Source organism: Heteronotia binoei, chromosome 15, assembly GCF_032191835.1.
Source record: "Heteronotia binoei isolate CCM8104 ecotype False Entrance Well chromosome 15, APGP_CSIRO_Hbin_v1, whole genome shotgun sequence".
NCBI classification, from domain to species: Eukaryota; Metazoa; Chordata; class Lepidosauria; order Squamata; family Gekkonidae; genus Heteronotia; species Heteronotia binoei.
The window spans coordinates 40445396-40467531 of NC_083237.1; the positions used below are offsets into that span (position 1 = coordinate 40445396).

The window sequence follows — 22136 nt, forward strand, 5'->3', positions numbered from 1 at the left end:
GATATGAGACGTCCATTTAGAAATTAAAGATGGAGATGTACACTGACATCATGCCACTTCGGAGGCCCATGATTTAGATTGAACAAGGAAGTGTGGCTTACTCTCAGTTTATATAAGGTTTGGAGGGGAGGGGAGCCCTCCCAGGGCTATGATGGCTCTTAATGGTCACTAATGAGTTTTTCCTTGGGTGCCTGAATAGATTCCTAGCTCAAATCAAAAGGTAAGAATGACTCTATAAATCTGCCAGGATGGGCCAAGATGAATTTAATGTCTGGCATTAATTTAGTTTCGATACTCTGAGGAGGGGTCAGAGTGGAAAACAAAAGATTTAGTAGCATGGTCCATATTAGCGTAGAAGTGAACAAAAGAGAAGCTGAGTTGTAGCTGGAAGGTGGGCCATTAATATCTAGCCAGTGATTAGATTGTGAGTAATACTTTACCTGAGGACTCCATTGTTCTTATGCATTCCTTTTGGGTGGGGGAGAGAGCCAGGCCAGGAGTATGCCTATGTTGTAATTGCTATACAGTCAGAACAAGCTCAGTCATATTTTCTCAGGCTCTTTGCAAAAAGTGGCTTCACTTGGCCTGTTTTTCTGACAAGTGTCCTCCATCTTGTGTACAGTTCTGGGGACCTCACTCCTTGTGAAGTGCTCCCATAAAGGCAGGCAGCACCTTCTGGCTACAACATGGAGGGGTACCCAAATTGGTGCCACCAGAAGGCCAGCATCCTAGGCAATTGTCCAGTTTGTCCAAAGCTAAAACTAGGATCAAATATTATTCTTTAAGGTATCACACCCCTGATATTAATACTCCAGAGTCTAGGCTATCCTGATCTCAGAAACTAAGCAGAGTAGGCCCTGGTCAGTATTTGGATGGGAAACCACCAGGGGATACCAAGGTTGTGACATGGAAGCAGACAATGGCAAACCACCTCTGAATGTCTCTTGCCTTAAAAACTCTATGGGGTTACCAAAAGTCAGCTACAACTTCATGGCAAAAACAAACAGACAAAGGTGTCACAAGACTCTAGTTATTTCTTATGTAAGATTAACATGGATACACTCTAGAACTTCAGGTAAATGAGGGCTACTGCATAATGATTAGTTAGGGAGCTGAAATCAAGATCGGAAGCAATGTTTTCAGTTTAACTAAGTTTCTGAGTAGCATATCAGTGTTGTCATCCTGACTTAAACCTGGTTTGATTCATGGGACTGCCTTCACCAAAGTGCAGATTAGAAAGCCAGCCAGGTCTTTGCAGGGAAAGTTGCAGAAAAAGAGAGGGTGATGAAACTAGTTATCTGTCCAGGCAAACCTGAATCTGAAATTTTATCTGCAAACTGGATGCTGGTTTTACAGATAATTCATAGTTAAAGTATAGTTTTGCATTATGACTGGACCAAACTTGTCCTTTGTGTTTCTTAAAATAAACTTTAATTTTCTGTAAAAGTTAATATATATAAACATAATTCTTGGTCTCTAACGGATAAATTACATGATACACTTTTTCTGCTAAGAGGTAATTGTTAACAGAAGGAATTATCAGTGGTAGTATACTGGATCTAAGCACCATTTCTTGTTTATTAATTTATTTTATTTATTTAAAATTTATCAGTTGCATTTCTTCCTGATGGAGTTTAAGGCAACTTACATTATAAATAAAATACATAATATAGAGTACAGAAATGCATAAAACATTTGCTTTAATCAAATGCAGCCAATAACAACAACAACAATAATATCTTCAGTTGCCTCCTAAAGATCAGAAGAGAGGGGGCCAGGTTGTTCCATAAGGTCTTCTCTCATGTACCCATCAAACAAGTTTCTTGGATTGCTGGGACAGGAGGGTGTCTCCCTGTGATATTAATTCCTGGACAGGAACAAATGGAGGAACTGTTTTCGGACACCCTGGTTCCAAGCCATATAGGTTATTAAGGAAAGAGGGGTCCCCTTGACCACAAAAAAATGGCTATGCCAGGAATCATTGGGTCTTCATGTACAAAAGCCACATGATGTATATTAGCATGATGTATGACAGGAGGGGAACTGGGCAAGTAAAAAAGCTAGCTGCATTGAACCTAGTGTCCATTCCTAGCACACAGCTGGTGTGTGTGTGTGTGCAATTTGTTCTGAATGTGTTTGTGTTTCTTAAAATAAACTTTAATTTTCTGTAAAACTTACTTGGGGTGTGGGAGAAGAAAACTTAGTATCAGGAGTGGGAGGAGAAAACTCCTGATACTACTTCTCTAGTAGAGGACTATAACAGCATTCAAAAGAGCCCTGGTTTGCCCTGAGGAGAGTATTGCATGCTTCTGAAATCAAACTTGGAGGTGTTCAACAAATTACTATCGGGATGGAACCATACTTAGATGCAGGATTGCTGAAAGCCACCATGGGCCCCAGGCACAGATTCCACCTGCCTCACCCCTTGTATGACCCTGATTCAGAACATGTGTCTAATTTTATGTTCACAAAAATGTCATGTCACCATAATTTTTTAGTAAGTAAATCAGTAAGAAATCTATTTAATTTTACTCTTTTATCTTTACCTAATAGTGCTATATGATACATACTGGGATCATTGGGAATGGTAGCGCTGACATATTTTCTAAAAAGAATTGTGTCATTTGTCATATCACATGAAGCTTAATATCTACAACAGCAAAGTGGCATTTACAAAAGATTATCAAGCATTCCACCAATACAACAACTCACTGTCTGAACAGTGTTAAAATATAATTTAATATCATGGGAGGAGGGGAGTTCACATCTGCAACCAATAAATCAGGTTAACAGGCATGTAAGGGGGGCATCCTTTTACTTTTTTTGTTGAAAAAGCCCAGCAGGTGTCATTTGCATATTAGGCCTTGTCCTGTATTTTGCAAACTTTGACTGCATTCTAACGTTGAAACTAAATAAACAAAGCCAATAATTTAAATTATTATATTAATTATCAACACAATGGATGAAAATTAGGGTTCTCATTCCCCAAGCGGGGATGGAGGATCCCCTGATTTTGGGGGCTTCTGCTTGCCACCAGTCAAACCCCACATGGAAGTGATATCATCACTTCAGGGATATTGTGTGGTGATGCTGGAAGGCAATTTTACCATAGAGTTTTGCCCTCAATCAAGAGTGTCACTGTGCAATGTCCTCAACATGATGATGTCACTTTTGCATAATATCCAAAGAAAAACAAAGACGGGAAAGAAACTTAACCCAAAACTGGAGTAAGAAATCTAAAAGGTTAACATGCAATTAAAGGGCCAAACATTAAAAACAAAGTGTAAAAAAAATCATAAATCAACATACATGTATTTATTGTAGAAAGCTAAAACCATTTAAAGGCCCATCTTAAGCCTCTATCCTATGTAAAATCATAAAACCACAATGGGAACCCACTCAACTTGACCTGATGCGTTTTGACCTAGATTGGTCTTCTTCAGAGGTCAGAAAGGTAAGTACACATGGGGTGCGTTCAGATGTACCATTAGTGGCGACACAGCTCCATCTCACTGACAGATTAAATATGTTCATCCAGACATCCACATCTGGCAATCGAGCGTCATCCAGGGTCATTCCAACTTGCTGCGGATCAGAGCTGCATTAATTTGACAGCACAGAAAGTCCGGCCCTTTTTCAAAAAAGCAGCACAAGATCAGCTTTTTCCTGTTTGGACAGCTCACGCGCGATACTGCCCCTTGGAATGTTTACTGCCCCTCCCACTTTTTTTTTTTTTTTAAAGCCCCAGCAGACATGCGCATTGCCAGATCATCCGGGAATCTGAGGTGATACTTCTGCTTCTCCAATCAACACAGGATCGGAGGGAGGGGAAATGTTATCCCACTATTCAGAACAGGAAAAAAATCTTTTTTTTTCATTGTGGAGGACTTCCAGATATCATTGTCACTTCCCATTTCTAGGAAAGTAATTCCTGGCAGTTCCCTGGTTTGAATCCACAACGTTAATTCTGGAAACTTTCCCCCCTTCCCCCCCCCTGCCTCTGAAGCAACGTCTGATTTCCCACCTCCAAACAGTTGGGCGCATGTTCAATGGACCACCCCCCTCCCAGAAATCACCATCTGATCACTCATGCTCCAAGAAAAGAATCTGATAGTATTGGATGTCTGATCGCTCAACATCAGAATGTGTCACATTCTTGGGTGCTCGTCTGAATGGCCCTGCCTCAAATCAATATTCAGCGGTTCAAATTTGAGTGCTACACACCCGCTTTTAATGTTACGTGTGGCCGCATCCATATTGGCTCATAATACAGAACAGAATAAAACAATGGAGCAATGTGGACCACAAGGAAATTTCGTGAAGTGACAAAGGCTTAGAGATATTCTTGAGGCCTCTTGTTCTATAGCCTTATTCTTAATCCAGGGCATACCTATAGCATTCAGTGTTTTATTATATGCCACATGGTCCAGAATTGATCAAGTAAAGTCAGAGCCTATGTGCCAAGAGTTATGTTTTGAAACATAACTCTTGGCACATAGGCTCTAACTTTACTTGATTCAGCATTGTTCCATTGTTTTATTATGTTCTGTATTATGTGTACTTACCTTTCTGACCTCTGAAGACAACCAATCTATGTCAAAACAAGTCAGGTCAAGTTGAGTGGGTTCCCATTGTTGTTTTATGATTTTACATCGAATAGAGGCTTATGATGGGCCCTTAAATGGTTTTAGCTTTCTACAATAAATACATGTATGTTGACTAATGATATTTTTACACTTTGTTTTTAATGTTTGGCCCTTTAATTGCATATTAACCTTTTAGGTTTCTTACTTTTGCATAATGTCATCTATTGGGGACGCCACATCAGGATGTTGCCTTGGGGGCAGAGCCCTGCCCCACTCCCAGAACACTCCCTCCCATCCCTTGCCGGTGAGTAACAGGAACCTGGCAACCCTAAAAAATCATATTCAAAAATTTGCCTCTATTTTTACCCATACTCAACAATTGTTAGAATATTGTAATTTTTGTTTGAACAATAACATAATAGTAGCATGATATTAATTATAAGGATGATAGCCAGTCTGGAACAAACAACATTATGCCATAGTTTTCAAAATGTTGCCAGAATTTCCCAAGTCACTTCACTTACATTTGTTGGAAAAGAGTAGATGACTGATTCCCAAATTAACTTGTGCTCATGTCTGTCTTTGATAAAGCATTATAAATACAATATAAATGCAAATCATTCTGCATCAGTTTTTAAGCAGACAGTGTCCTCCTCAAGGCATCTTTGACTTCCTTGTTTCTGAGGCAGTATATGAGAGGGTTCAAAAGGGGCACTACAACTGTGTAGAGCACTGATACCCACTTGTTGGAGTTGTAGGCATACATGGCTTTGGGCCGGGCATAGGTGAAGAGTGTAGTTGAGTAGAACAGCACCACTACTGTCAGATGAGAGCTGCAGGTGGAGAAGGCCTTTTTTCTGCCCTGAGCTGAAGGGATCTTCAGTACAGTTGAAATAATGTAGATGTATGACATCACAACGATGCAAAGTGGGACCATGATCACCATCAAGGCCAAGACGAAATCCACAAGCTCGGCCAGGGATGAGTCGGTACAGGAGACATTCAAGAGGGGTGAAATGTCACAGAAGTAGTGGTTGATTCTGTTGGTACCACAATACTTCAGCTGGCCAATGAAAGTAAGCTTGATAGCAGAGGTAATCAAGCCGCATGCCCAACATCCTGCTGACAGCTGTGCACAGAAAGTGTTGCTCATGATAACTGGGTAACGCAATGGGTTACATATGGCCAAATACCGGTCATAGGCCATGACAGCCAGAAGGATATACTCGCTGCATACAAAGGTGACAAAGAAGTACAACTGTGTCAGGCAACCCTGGAATGAGATATGCTTATCTTGCATGAGAAAATCTGCCAGCATTTTAGGGACTATGATGGTGACATACCAGATCTCCAGGAAGGAAAGGTTGCACAAGAAAAAGTACATAGGCTTGTGAAGGTTGTTGTTGAGCCGGATGACTAAAATGATGATCAAATTTTCTGTGAGAGTCAGAAGATATGCTAAGAGGAACAGGACAAAAAGCATTACCTGAAGCTCAGCAGAGGAAGGGAATCCCAGAAGGATGAAATAGCTGACATTGGTCTTGTTTCTTTCATCCATTTCTTGTAAGCTGAATCAGTTCTGTGACTGACAAAGACTAAAAGATACAATGCAAGCTTATTTGATTGGTTCTGCATTCTCTTGCATTTTTCAGTATACAAGAAATTTAAGTATTGACATTTTTTAAATTCTTTAATCATAATAAAAGGCAAATACTTTTTTCTGTAAATGTCTTGTTACACTCATTGAGAATTACATGCAACTGCTTTACTTGACAGCAAGCAAAATAATGCCACAAATCTGTACCTTGTCACTGAGGCAAGTGTCTTCAAGAGATCTATGAAACAACTTGACCCTGAATGGAAAACTCAGTAGTTTCCATGGGAGTAAACAAGCTAACCATGGTTTGGACTACACATTGCTTTCAATATATATGTGACTGGTTATAGAATGCAATCTAACACTGTCATGCTAAATACAATTCCTTCAAAGTACAATCATTAAACATCAGAGATTTCTTTCCAATTGAACCTGGTACTGTTTTTGATGCCATTGCTGTGACAATGTTACACAGAACCAAGGAGGATACCAGACAAAAATTCTGCCCTCATTTTTGCCCACAGACAGTAGCTGAAAGTCAGTCTTTCAAAGTCATTTCTGTAGGATTGCCCTGACCTAGATAGCCCAGGCTAGGCTGATCTTGTCAGATCTTGGAAGTTAAGCAAGGTCAGTTTTGGCTAGTAGCCAAAAGGGTGACCTCTAAGGAATACCAGTGGTGTGTCACAGAGGCAGGCAATGGCAAACCACCTCTGAAATGCCGCTTGCCTTAAAAGCAAGTCTAGCTCACTACTTAGTGGTACATAACATTAAAAAGGATAGCACTTCTGGCTGCCATAGTCTCCTGACTATTCTTCACACAATGCCATACAACAACTATTAATAATTATTATTATTCTGTGTTTTGGCCAATATACTGAGCCTTCATCAAAATCCTTAGCACATTTGCTCTTAGCTAGAGGGCTGGCAAACTGGTCTCCCTTACTCCACTGTTACAGCATGTTATTAACACCTCCACCCTGAACAGAATTACTCCAGGCTAAGCCAATGAGCTCAATGAATTTAGAGTGGACTAATTTTGTATTCTGGTCTGCTCTTCCCAATCAATGTGGGCAATTAGCTGTAAAATATAATTATGGAATATGATAATCCAGTCAGTGACAGCTTCTGTCTACCAAAGCACATGGGACTATCAAGCAAATCATGTTTTCTTTGATGTTAAGATTTTAAGGTTTTTAGGTTTTTAAATGTTCTGACTTTTTAAAATGTTTATATATGTAATAATAATCTAAACTCTGTTTTATTATTTGCTGTGAGCCGCCTTGAGCCATTTTTATGGGAAGGGCGGGATATAAGTCATAGAATAAAATAAATAAATAAATCCTTGCTTGCAGGAATAACTTCTAGAGATGATATTTTGTATTCCAAAGAAACAGGGTCACTTGCCAAAGTAATAGCATAACATGTGTCTCTTATAGTGCAATCCTGTGCAGAGATTGTCAGATTTAAGCCCTATCAGTTGGATCCAATCAGCTTTTTTATTGCTGAAGAAGGAAAAAGGCTGTGCTGGGATAAGGGTAGAAGCATAGACAAGAGCCATGCTATAGGAAGGAGGGAAATTTGGTAACACTGAGCAAAGAAGCTGGCTAAATCTAACCAAATATCTTTATAATTTACAGTACTTTAAATACGCTCAATACTTTGCCACCTTGATTTCTCCTCACAGCAGCCTCGAATGAAGGGTCACCATAGGCTAGTTGAAGTATGCTTATACATCATCAAATGCTTGAAATTTCAAATAATTATATGTATATATGTGCCACCAAAGAACTATTCCCACATAAAGAATATCCATATTACATATCACCCTCTCAAATGTAATGCTATCTAGTGGATTCTATTAATCCATTCAGCTGACAATGAGAAATCAAATTATGCACTTGCATATCTGAACTGGCCCTATAATTTTCAGAGGAATTGGATTGGAGGGACAATAATTTGCCCAAGGCAGAAATGTGCTGTGGAACAAAGGTTTTTTATGAACATGTCCAGTTGTCTATGCATTACTAACTGCACTGTTTCATACTGGGTTTCATATGGATACAAAAGACATTTATTAGGTAAAAATATGTGCAAATTTAAACATCTAACTAGTGCATATGGCACATCAACTGAGTACAGTTTCCCTCTGGACATGCATAGATCTTCCAGTCAAAGCACTATGAGCAATTTTGTAAAGAAAAACTAAGGGATTTTACCTTATATATGTCAGTGGGAGCTTTCTTCCCCCGCCTTCGTCTTGCTACACAGCTGCCTACAGCATGTGTTGAAAGAGTAGATTAGAGTGGATTTGTATTGTTGCATGTATGATTACCTCCTTATCTTCTCATCTCTCCACCTTGGGACTAGGACTTGAAAATTAGCACTTGAACCCCAGGGGTCATAGCCTCAGAAGATGTTCTCACCCCAATCATGTGCTAGATTTCCCAGAACTGAAATGAAAGCAGCTAGAAGCTATTGCAAGAAAAGTCCAGAATACCTGATCACAAAAAAGAGAACTCTTAACCCTCATGAAAACTACAGGATTTTTAAAAACATGCATTGTTATAAATATAAAGAAATTATAATGACTTATTTTGTAAAACTACTATATTTTTTCTTCAGTTCTTCTTTCCTTTTTTGCATCTATCAAAGGGAAAGACTGTGTTCTTTCTCATGTAAATTAAATAAATGGAGATAAGTAATTTAATAGGGATCAGGAAGTCCTAACAAGCAATTTATTTGCAACCTCTTGTGAAACTATATGCTACAGGGTTAATTTCTCTTTCTTGTCCTCAGCTTGACCTTTAAAAATGGATGTTGGTTCCAGGTATTTTGCCCACAATGCTTGTGTTAACTTGTGCCCATATTCACACAATTTTCTTTCAAGTTTTTTTTTTATTAATGGGTCTACACTGGCAGGACAAAATCACTACTAGTTTATACCCAGAAGTGATGCCACACCATCAGCATGACAAGGAACTGTTCTAGGAGTTGGGCAAAAGTCTATAGTTTTACCATAGAGTTTTGTGTAAGTACTGGAGCATTGCCTCAATGTCACACTGGTGATGAAACATCACTTCCAGTATTCACTAATAGTGATGTTTCACCAGCACAGCACAATTTCCCCAGTTAAGAACATAAGAGAAGCCATGTTAGATCACACCAATGGACCGTCCAGTCCAATACTCTGTGTCTCACAGTGGCCAAAACCCCCCAAGTGCCATCAGGAGGTCCACCAGTGGGTCTAGAAGCCCTCCCACTGTGCCCCCCCCTCAAGCACCAAGAATACAGAGAGTTCCAACAACACGCTGCTGCTAATAGCCACTGATTGTCAAGCATTGTTTGTTATCCTTGACTATCTGGTTTTTCCTGACTATAGTTGCTATCATATAGAAATGTTACTAACCATAAATTACACTCATGCACATCAAAGTAGGAGAGCTCCTTCCTCCTTCCTCCCTCCTCCCGCCTTACTAACAAATGCAAGAATGTGCCCTTTGAAGTAGAACCTCCAGGGACCAATTCTCAGGCAGCAAGGTCAACTCCCCAGATGCAATAACTACAAGCAAGATAAGCCAGAGACTGTGTGAAGTTTCACATGTGAACCTATTATTACTTTGATAATGTAGAGTTGTTTATAGAACCTTTGATGTGCCATCTTTAAGTATGACCAGACCAGTGAGAGGGGGTAAAAGTGGGAATCCCGGGGAGAGAGGAGACGAGTGCCCCATCCATGAAGATGACGAACGGGGGGACCCGAGGCCTGACGACAACCGCCACAGTGGGTTGGATTCGGAGGAAGAGAATGGGAGTCCCCCCAAAGAGACGGACATCTTAAAAACCGTCCGGGGAGAGATGACCACCATGGCCAGAGAGCTGCGGGACAAGATACAAGCAAACACCACCTTCATGGCACGAGAGATGCAGGGGCAAATCGATTGGCTACTGCTACGTGACTTCGGGATGGCCCCGTGGCCCAGCACCCCCCATGGTCCCAGCCCCAACAGTAGCTCCAGCAGTCCTGGCACCACAAAGGCCCCTGGCACCAGTGCCAGCTCCCTTGGGGCCTTGTGACTATGGACAGAGCCGCAAGTTAGACACCACCTTCGATGGCGACCCAGAAGAAGTGGAGTACTTTACAATTCAGGCCAATAGTTACATGCACTATTGGGGGAACACGTTCCCGAATGACTTTAGTCGAGTGGACTACCTCGGCTCCAAGCTGAAGGGAGCTGCGAGACATAAGCCTCTACGAGACACGAGGCCCAGAGCTCGACACCATAGCCGGGTTCCTGCAGGTGCTACTAGCCCAATATGAAGACCCCCTCCAGGAGACTCGGGCTATCACCACACTGCATGACATGCAACAGGGGGCGAAGTCAGTGCGAGAGTACACGGCAGACTTCAGGGCACAGTGTGCCAAGATCCGGGGTTGGAGTGAGATGATGAAGATCAAGGCATTCCAGCGGGGGCTTAACACGAGTCTACTGGACCGAGCCCTACAACAAGCCTGCCCTACAACCCTGGTGGGGTGGGTGCAGCTAGCTGGTGAAGTGGACACCAACATGAAATGAATTGCCCTCCAACGTCAACTGCAGCAAGGGGGAAAGGGGGGACGTGAGGCTTGGTTGGGGCCCAAAGCAGATGGGAAGAAGGGGTCAGCTCAAGGGGGGCATCCAAAGACCCCCCGGTGTGTAAATGCTTCCGTTGTGGCAACCCTGCCCACCTGGCTGCCAACTGCCCAGAGAAACCTCGAGCCCTCCCCTTTACTCTGAAGCTAGCCACAACGGGACCAAAGAAGACACCTGCCAGGCCGAAGGAGTCAGTTCGAGGAAGCACCGCAACCTCGATGGTGCTAGACGAGGATATTATAATTTTGGATGACCTGAGTGAGGAGTCGTGGGAAACAGAGCCGGCGGAAAATGAGAGCGACCTGCACTGAGAGGTCATGGATCTAACGGCACCACTACAGGTGAGAATAATGAGATCTTTGTTTTTTGTCCCCTTGACTTTGCTAAATCCGAAGCTCAAACACTTCAAACACGCCTGAGCCCTCATTGACTCCGGGTGTACGTAGGAAATTATCACCCCGAAATTAGTGAACGCTCTGGGGCTGATGCGAAAACCCCTGCCCCACCCAGTCCAATTCAAACAAATTGATGGGTCCATCATGAGGGGGGAGCCGTGTGCGGAAGAAGCTCAGGGGGTACCCGTGGGAATTGAGGAGCACTGGGACATAGAAGTGTTCATGATTGCCCCCTCCTTATCATTCGACATAGTATTGGGAGTTGGATGGCTGGCCAAACACCAACCAGACATACAGTGGGGGGATCAAACCATAGACTTCACAGATAGAAGGTGTAAGCTGGGGACCTGAAGACCTAATCCTCCCCCTAGGAACGAAAAAATGTGCGTGTCAGTAGAAGAAGTCCAATCCATCCCCCGGGAGTACAGAGACTTGCGCAGGGTGTTCAGTGAGGAGGGGGCAGATGAACTCCCCCCGCATCGGAGCACCAACTGTGCAATCGAACTAATTCCAGGCCAAACACTACCCAAAGCTAAACTGTACTCCATGGGGTGGGCTGCGAAAGTCAGAGGGAGGAAGTGGTGGACTCTATCATTCCCCCTAGCGCTGTAGCAGGTGCCGTGACAATCCGGTCGGGGAAGAAACCCGAAACCCCAAAACCCTGGGGGGGGCGGTGTAATAGACTGATTGAAGAAACAGAGCGAAAAGGCGAGGAAAGACCAGAGGGACTAGTGAAGGGAACGGGAGGGTTTTGGTATCATGATGGGAAGTTGTACGTTCCGAAAACTCTAAGACAGAGGTTTTACAACACTGTCACTGTAATAAACTATCTGGTCACTTTGGGTATGTGAAAATCTTGCATTTGGTAAATAGACAATTTTGGTGGCCACATATGAAAAAAGACATTTCTGAATTTGTAACCTCGTGTCTACTGTGTATAATGGCAAAGAAACGAGGGCGGGGGGAGTCATGGTTTATTTCAACCTACGCTGACAGCGGAGCACCCCTGGTCGGTGGTCTCTATGGATTTCATAGTGGAGCTACCAGCTTCACAAGGCAGGACCGTAATACTGGTAGTAGTGGACACTTTCTCGAAGCAAGCTCATTTTATACCTTGTAAAAAATTGCCCACTGCGAAAAAGCTTGCTTACTTATTTTTCCAGCACATTGTTAAAGTCCACTCATTCCCCGATAAGGTCATTAGTGACCGTGGCTCGCAATTCGTTGCCAACTTCTGGCGGGAGTTTTTTAAACTAACAGGGATGGAACAGGGGTTGAGCTCTGCCTACCACCTGCAAATGGACGGGCAGACGGAACATGTGAACGCCCTTCTAGAACAATATTTACAGTGCTATGTTAACTACCAGCAGTCAAATTGGGTGGAGCTGCTGCCCTTTGCCGAATATGGGTACAACAACAGCGTCCAAAGCTCAACTAAAGCAACTCCCTTCAAGATTGTAAATGGTTACGAAGGGAAGCCATTCCCCCTGTTGCCTGGCAACCAAGAGGACAAAACACCCACCTCTTGCCAGCAATGGTGGAAAATGCTAGGGAAGGGGTGGGCTGTAATACAAGACAATATGGAAATGGCCAAAAGAGACTACAAAGCCCACTACGATAAAAAAAAAAACCCACTCCCCAGAGTGGGAATTTAAAGTGGGAGAGACTGTGTTTTTGTCTACCAAAAACTTGCCCTTGCCGCAAACATCTAGAAAACTGGCATACAAATATTTGGGACCATTCAAAATAAAGAGAGTTATAAACAAGGTGACCGTGAAGCTAGAACTACCCAAAATGTTTAGTAAAATTCATCCTGTTTTCCATTGCAGCCCTTTTCGGCGAGATCCGGGGCTACGAGCTGGCATCCACACACCCCGGAGCCCACACCTATTCAGGTGAAGGGTCAGAGTCATCATGAGGTGCAGGAAATATTGGATGCCAAGGTGAAAAGGGGAGTGCTATACTATTTGGTCAGGTGGAAGTACTTTCCCCGTAGCTGTGACGAATGGGTCAAGTCATCGGACCTCCGGGCGCCTCTGCTTCTTAAAAAGATTTTACCTACTGCACCCAGACAAACCCCGAGCAAGAGCTTAGGGGGGACAGTATGTCAAGCATTGTTTGTTAGCCTTGACTGTCTGATTTTTCCTGACTATAGTTGCTATCATATAGAAATGTTACTAACCATAAATTACACTCATGCACGTCAAAGTAGGAGAGCTCCTTCCTCCCTCCTCCTGCCTTACTAACAAATGCAGGAATGTGCCCTTTGAAGTAGAACCTCCGGGAACCAATTTCCAGGCCAGCAAGGTCGAATCCCCGGATGCAATAACCACAAGCAAGATAAGCCAGAGACTGTGTGAAGTTTCACATGTGACCCTATTATTGCTTTGAGAATGTAGAGTTGTTTATAGAACCTTTGATGTGCCATCTTTAAGTATGCATTGCACTGTTACTATGTATCAGTTCCAATACCTAGCCACATGTGTCAAGTCGGCTGAGCCACATGTGTCAAGTCGGCTGAATTCAATAACGAGTCTTTGGTTGAAACAAAGTTGCTAGTTTATTGAAAGCAGAACTGAAGACCATGATAGAGATTGAAGGGCTGGGGTACATAGACATTAACCAAGCATTTAAGGTATAGATCAAAGGATTCCTATGGGCGGGGTACTCCATGCAGTATATTTTCACACTAGGATGTTACTCCCTCGTTCCCAAGCCAAGGCCTTGGCGCTTCACACTCCCACAGACACCCGGCTTGAGAAGGCTCCACTATCTTGTTCACATATCAGCATTTCAAAGCAGACTACACAACAAAGGCATAGCTAAGCGGAGGGGGGGAAGGAGAGGTAGCTAGCAGCATTCGGTGTTCAGTATGAGCCCAGAATCCCTTGCTTCTGAACCAGAGTTAGAAAACATGCTAATAAAAATACAGCAGACTTGACAACATGGATTATCAATAAACTAAACTTTGTTTCATTAATTCAAAGACTGGTTACTTTGAGATCCTATGAACTCACATGCTTGACACTGATGGACCTCTGCTCCATATGCTTATCCAATCCCCTCTTGAAGCTGTCTGTGCTTGCTGCCGTCACCACCTCTTGTGGCAGTGAATTCCACATGTTAATCACCCTTTGGGGGAAGAAGTACTTCCTTTTATCCGTTCTAACCCAACTGCTCAGAAATTTCAAGTCAAGTTAGCCTTTATTGGCATAAAATATATAGATATATATATATATATATCAGAGCAAATTGGTTTAAAAAAAGAGATAAAATGGAATGATTGCATGCATATACATATTTCATTGAATGTCCACAAATTCTTATATTGCCACACGTGGCAGAAGGCTTTCTTCCGTCAAGTCTGATGTGTATGGGTTTATTTTGTGAGAGAAGAAGAAGATATTGGCTTTATATCCCACCCTATACTCTCAGAGTCTCAGAGTCGTCACAATCTCCTTTACCTCCCCCACCCCCAACAACAGACACCCTGTGAGGTAGGTAAGGCTGAGAGAGCTCTTACAGCAGCTGCTCTTTCAAGGACAACTCCTACAAGAGCTATGGCTGACCCAAGGCCATTCCAGCAGTTGCAAGTGGAGGAGTGGGGAATCAAACCCGGTTCTCCCAGGTAAGAGTCCACGCACTTAACCACTACACCAAACTGGCTCTTGATCAGGTTTTGTGATATATTTTATTGATACACTGGGATGTGTTAATTGGAAGGCTTTTACATTGTAAAAAAGATAATTTTTTTAAAAAAATGGTGTAGTTCATTGAGAATTTTATTCTATTGTTACAGTGGGTTATGAAGAGCCCCATGGCGCAGAGTGGTAAAGCTGCAGTATTGCAATCTGAAACTCTGCTCACAACCTAAGTTCGATCCCGGTGGAAGCTGGGTTCAGGTAGCTGGCTCAAGGTTGACTCAGCCTTCCATTCTTCTGAGGTCGGTAAAATGAGTACCCAGCTTGCTGGCAGGAAAGTGTAGATGCCTGGGGAAGGCAATGGCAAACCACCATGTAGAAAGTCTGCCGTGAAAACATTGTGAAAGCAACATCACCCCCGAGTGGAAAACGACTGGTGCTTGCACAGGGGACTACCTTTACCTTTTACAGTGGGTTATACAAAATGGGAATTGTATGTGACTGTCTAAATTTATTTATTGTTTGTAAATTGACTGATGACTTCATTGGTCACTGATGAAAGCTTTTTAAAATAAAATTGTATGGTCCAGTTTTGGAGGAGTAGTAGTTTGGATTTATACCCCACCTTTCACTTGAAGTCTCAGAGTAGTTTACAATCTCTTTCCCTTCCTCTCCCCACAATAGACACCCTGTGAGATAGGTGGGGATGAGAGAGCTCTGAGAACTACTCTTGAGAGAACAGCTCTGAGAGAACATGTAACTAACCCAAGGTCAACCAGCAGCTGCATATGGAGGAGTAGAGAATCAAACCCATTTTTTCAGATTAGTGTCTACAGCTCTTAACCACTACACCAAACTGATATGAATTCATAATTCAAAACTTTGTTGGAGAGGTTTATCTACAATGTAACTGTCAGGCTTTTTGAAAAGATTTTATGAAAAATTGTATATTCTCTAACAACTTTTTTATTCTTCATTTCAACCTCTTACACTATCTGCTGTTTTGGGTTTATCCCCCCCACCACCACCACCACCGTTTTGTTTTCTCCCAATGCAAGAATTACATCCAGAGAAGATATGGAACATTTTTTTTAAAAAAAAAATACAGAATATTGTTAGGCATAACAGTTTTTCCACTCGTGAAAAGTGGAGGAGAGTTCCCTTGAACTACACAGAAAGGCTGTGCTGAGGATCAGGTTACCAGCATGGATGAAAACCATGGGATATGAGGGATGCAGAGGTGAATGTGGTGGCATCAAGTAAAAAAAAAGGCTGGGTTTTTTTTTTACATCTCCCCAATGGGGACTCAGTGGCTTACAACATTATTCTCTTCTCCTCCATTTTGTCTTTTGCATAACTGTGATTGGTAGGTTAGGCTAGAAGACTGTGACTGGCAAAGGTTACCCAGTGAGCTTCCATTGCAAAATGGGGATATATACCTGGATCTTTCAGATCTTATATCAAAAGTGCCTCTTGTCATGAGCACAGCCATGTTATATTCCCTTTGTGTCTTTCCCATATGTATCATAGAACTGGGGCCCAACCATATAATTATGTCTGTTTGCTTGCAATCTCCTGTGTTATGTCTGTGACCTTAGAAGTAACCTTTCCACCCTTGGAAGATTTAGAAATGTGCTACCCAGTTCATCCAATCTTATCTCTGTCTCAGAGACATTACTGTTTCCATAGAAACCTGAACTGAAGAACTTTTAGGAGGGAAGTGAGGGGTGCTTGCGATTGGTGGGGAAAGTGTGCTTTGCTATTGAATATGTAACAGTTGGACCCAAAACAGTTGGACCCACAAGCATAGCCACCTTCAAAAGGGGGTTAGATAAAAATATGGAGCAGAGGTCCATCAGTGGCTATTAGCCACAGTGTGCATATGTGTATATATATAATTTTTTTTGGCCACTGTGTGACACAGAGTGTTGGACTGGATGGGCCATTGGCCTGATCTAACATGGCTTCTCTTATGTTCTTAAAACCTATATCTGGGGAAACTTTGAAACCTCAGTTTCACCAAAGGCTCTCTTGACTATGCAACTGAATCCTGTCATATAATAAAGCCTTATTTGATTGTATCATAGAGGTGATTATTGATGGGGACTGGGTAGTAATTGACAAGGGCAACCACTATACCACTCCAGCTTTCTCACTGGATCCAACCTTATATATTTGATAGTGTACAGCTAGATTACTCAGGAACTTTAAAGTATCACAGAGCCTACTTCTCCAAAGAAAAGAAACTGGGTTTAAAGGCTCCTTCCTCTTGTCTCATCTAAGCCGAAATACCATTGTGCTACATCTATTAAGTACCATTAAATACTAAAAAAAAAAAAATAACAAACAGAATTTTTGCCTATCAGCTTGGCCTGGATTATTTCTGCATGCTCATTTTCCTGAATAATATCTGCCAGCATCTCTCACATGATTCAGTTAATCATGCACTTGGTCAGTTCATATCAGATTCATATCTATACAGTTCAATGACAATAATAAAGTATAGCTAGGAAATTATTTAAAAAAAACACTGAAAAAGGTGGGTGGAGTACAAGTTACACTCTTGGAACATAAATGGACTAAATTCACCACAAAAAAGAAAAGCATCATTTCATTGGATTAAAAAGCACCTGAACATAAGACGCACCTAGTTTTTAGAGCCGTTTGTGTGAATTTAGAGGCATTTGTGTGAATTTTTTGCAGTATTCGCTCCTTAAGACGCACACACTTTTCCCTCCACTTTTTTGGGGGGAAAAAGTGAGTCTTATGGTGCAAAAAATACTGTAATTTCTCTACAGGAAGTTCATATACAACAAAAGGATTACAAATTTTTGTAGAATAAAAATTTGGGATTGGAATTTTTTTCATTGGCAGAACAAAAGAAAAGAGGGGTAGTCTTTTATATTAAAGAATGTTTAGAACCAAAACTGATATTTAAAGACAAAGAAGGAAGATATATTACAATGGAAGTGATGATGGAAGCAAAAAAAAAGTTGTTATTAGGATTATATTCGCCCAATGGAGCGAAAGACAAGTTCTTTAAAGACATTAATCGGCAATTAGATGAAATGTCATATGATCAGATTTTGATGATGGGTGACTTCAATGGGACAATACAATTTTGGGGAACACAAAATAATATAGATAGATCAAGCCAAAAGAAAAATGACAAAGAAGGAAAACTACCAAACTCTTTCTTTGAGTTGGTTAAATAAGAAAATTTGGAAGATATTTGGAGAAAATTTAACCCTGAAGTAAAAGACTATACCTTCTTTTCAGCAAGACATAATTCTTTTTCCAGAATAGATATGTTATGGGGCTCCAAAAGCCTGGGCCTCATAACTAAAAAAGTGGAGATTCTACCAAAGGTTTGTGCAGATCATAATCCAATATGTTGGACTACAAAATTGCAAAAGAAAACAAGAAGATGGAGAATTAATGAGGACCTACTACAAGACAAAGACACTGTGACATTTCTAGAAAAGGAAACTGCAGCGTTTTTTCAAATAAATGAGACTGACGACGTGGAATTTCAGACAGTTTGGGACACTTATAAAGCAGTAATGAGAGGATTATTAATTACATTGAATAATAAAGATAAGAGGGCCAAAGAAGAGTGGTTATTAGGCCTACAAAATGAAATAAAGAAAAAAGAAGGGGAATTTAAAAAAAGAATGACGAAAGCAATATATATGGAACAACATGCGAAATTGTGTGTAAACGCAGATCTTACAAAAGGGATGAAGGTGAGCAAAGGTACAAGACAAGGATGCCCGCTCTCACCATTGTTGTTTATAATGACTCTTGAAATTCTATTACAACAAGTACAAAAGGATAAAGAAATAGAAGGATTAAAAATTAGAGGATTTTCTTATAAATATAAAGCATTTGCAGATGATATTGTGTTTATAATTAAAAATCCGATTCAAGTGACACCTTTGTTGTTAGCCAAGATAAAAGAATATGGAGAAATAGCAGGATTGTATATAAACAAAGAAAAGTCGAAATTTTTATGTAAAAATATGCAACCAAATAGACAGAAAGAATTGCAGATTTTGATGTGATGCGAAGTTACCTCTAAAGTTAAATATCTGGGCTTAGAAATAACTATGAAGAACATTGATTTGTTTAAAAATAACTATGAAAAGCTATGGTGCAAGATGGACAAAGATTTGATGAAATGGAATAGACTTAACTTGTCCTTGCTGGGCAGGATTGCTGCAATTAAGATGAATATTTTGCCAAGAATAATGTATTTGTTTAAACTATTCCAATCATGAAAGATAACAAACAATTTAATAAATGGCAAAAGAAGATTTCTGATTTTGAATGGGCCAGGAAGAAACCAAGGATTAAGATGAAAATCTTAACAGATGCTAAGGAGAGAGGAGGTTTTCAGCTTCCGGATTTAAGATTGTATCATGATGCAGTTTGCCTGACATGGATTAAAGATTGGATAATGCTGTTAGATAAAAAGCTTCTATGGTTAGAAGCTCATGGGAATAAATTTGGCTGGCATGCTTATCTGTACTATGGGAAAAATAAGATGGACGGTCTTTTTTCTCACCACTATATTAGAAATAGCTTACTAAACACTTGGATAAAATATAAGAAATATGGTGATGAGAGAAAGCCGCTCTGGATAGTGCCAGCAGAAGTAATAAAAATGACAGCTGAATCTGATGAAGAAAGAGCGATGTCATATAATCAGCTGCTAAAGATTCAAGGTGATAAAGTTGAATTAAAGTCTGCAGAAGAATTAAACAATAAGTATGACTGGTTTCAAATGCAACAAATAAAAAACTTGATGGAAAATGATATTAAATCTGATGGAATTAGACGGGACCAAACAGAATTGGAAAGGGTTCTGCTTGGAGACAACGAAAAATTAATATCGAAAGTATACAAACTACTATTGAAATGGTCTACAGAAGAAGAAGGAATAAAATCTCAAATGATTAAATGGGCAATTAATGTGAATAGAGAAATACAAATGGATACATGGGAGTATCTTTGGAAGAACTCGATGAAAATATCAACATGTCAGAATATTAAAGAGAACTGTTTTAAGATGATGTATAGGTGGTATATGACTCCGAAAAAACTGGCTAAGATGAGTAATAAGATGTCGAATAGATGCTGGAAATGTAAGAAACACAAAGGTTCTTTTTACCATATGTGGTGGACTTGTGAAAAAGCGAAAAAGTTTTGGCAGATGATACAACAAGAAATTTCTAAAATGTTGCGATATGACTTTAAGAAAGTTGCAGAGACTTTTCTGCTTGGATTACAATTGGAAAAATTTCCAAAAGAAGATAGGACTTTAGTTTGGTATTTGCTTTCAGCTGCTAGGACATTGTATGTGCAGCTGTGGAAACAAGAAAAAATACCAGAGAAAGGGGACTGGATTGTGAAAGTTTTATCGTGGAGTGAGGTGGACAAACTAACAAGAACTTTAAGAGACTATGATTTGGACATTTTTAAAAAAGAGTGGAAGAAATTTAGAGGATATATAGAGCAAGAGTGGAATGTAAAAAGACATTGGACAATTTTTTAAAATGAATGTGAGAAAAGAAAGACATTGAACTTTGATTGGTTAAGGGTACCTTTATAATTGAACTTAAGTATATAACCTCGGCGGGAGTTTAGTTATGGAGGGAGGGGGGATTGAAAATACCATATGGGTTAGAGATAGCAAGGATATAATTAGATACTGTAACCATATGTTATCAATAAATTGTTTTAAAATGAAAGTAGGCAAAAACGCAATAGGAAAGCTTCTGCAAAGCGCAGATAAACATGTTACTCAAAATAAATACTTAATGCAGGTTTATTAAAGGTGCAAAACCTTACCAAAATACTACGTGTACAGAAAATAAAAAACATGCTAATTCTCGCTAACTAAAACACCTTGGAAATACCAGATGTCAGTCACAATCATGAAGCACAGCCAGTTTCCAATAAGGACAGTCAGCTTGCCTTACAGCACTTCAAGCAGATCTGGATCTCAGTCTGTCCAGCAGAGTTTCAGGGTTTCCCCAAATAGTATAGCACCCTATAGCATCCCTGCCATAGGTCTAAGGATAGGTCCCAGAAGACGGGGACACTTTCCTTTCTTTTAACCACACTTGGATCCCTCCACCCCGGGCAATAATTGCCGCTTAATTCTAACAGTTTCACATGATCCCAATAAGCTGGTTAAAGAGTCTAATTTATACAAATAAGGATTTTGACAGCTGGAAATAAGAGCTGAATAGACTGACATTCACATGCTCAGCTTCTGTATGGGAACCTCACCCACTTCAACTATTCAAAGTCCTTGAAAAGGTAATCTGAGTCACAGAACCTAATGGTCTGCAGGTGGCCCTATCAAACTCAGGAATGTAAACTTATGACTGAACTTCTGCAAGGAACTAAACACCATCTCTTTTCCCTGCCAGTTAAGGAGCCAGTTTGGTGTGGTGCAGAAGTGGCCAATGGTAGCTCTCCAGATGTTTTTTGCCTACAGCTCCCATCAGCCCCAGCCATTGGCCATGCTGACTGGAGCTGATGGGAGTTGTAGGCAAAAACATCTGGAGAGCTACCGTTGGTCACCTCTGGTGTAGTGGTTAAGTGTGCAGACTCTCATCTGGGAGAACTGGGTTTGATTCCCACTCCTCCACTTGCACTTGCTGGAATGGTCTTAGGTCAGCCATAGCTCTGGCAGAGGCTGTCCTTGAAAGAGCAGCTGCTGTGAGAGTCCTCTCAGCCCCACCCACCTCACAGGGTGTCTGTTGTGTAGATGGAAGATAAAGGAGATTGTGAGCCACTCTGAGACTCTGAGATTTGGAGTAGAGGGCGGGATATAAATCCAATATTTTCTTCAATATCTTCTGCCAGGGCCTAAAGTACAGCCACAAGCTTGGCTAAATAGCTAAAAAAATTATAATGAAATTTGAGGGGTACATATCCCAAATTTATTCAACTAAATAGGGAAAGTGCCCTGCTATAACACTCATTTTTCCATATTCATTACATTACAAAATCAGCATAACAATAAAATACAACTTTTTCAAACAAAACATCACATCAGATTACATTTCTATGACTAACAAATTATTACACAATGCATATAGTCAATGAAATACATCACAACATTTATTCTTCAGGTGGATAAACCCTAGATAACACATCAGCAATGATATTTTTTTCTTTTCAGACAAATGGGTCACCCAGAATTGAAAGCCCTGCAAAGTGAGGTGCCACCTCAACATCTGTTGATTGGAGACTTTGACACACCTCAGTCC

General features: G+C 40.8%; 1 protein-coding gene across 1 annotated transcript; it reads right to left on the minus strand.

Annotated features, from left to right (window-relative positions):
- Positions 1-5220: 5220 nt before the first annotated feature.
- Positions 5221-6144, minus strand: LOC132584035 (olfactory receptor 6Y1-like). The gene has a single exon (XM_060255811.1). The coding sequence runs from the start codon at positions 6142-6144 to the stop codon at positions 5221-5223; it is 924 nt and encodes a 307-aa protein (XP_060111794.1).
- Positions 6145-22136: the final 15992 nt, after the last annotated feature.

Bases quoted from the DNA above. Each gene is read 5' to 3' on its own strand.
- LOC132584035 (XM_060255811.1), bottom strand. From the start codon at position 6,144: ATGGATGAAAGAAACAAGACCAATGTCAGCTATTTCATCCTTCTGGGA.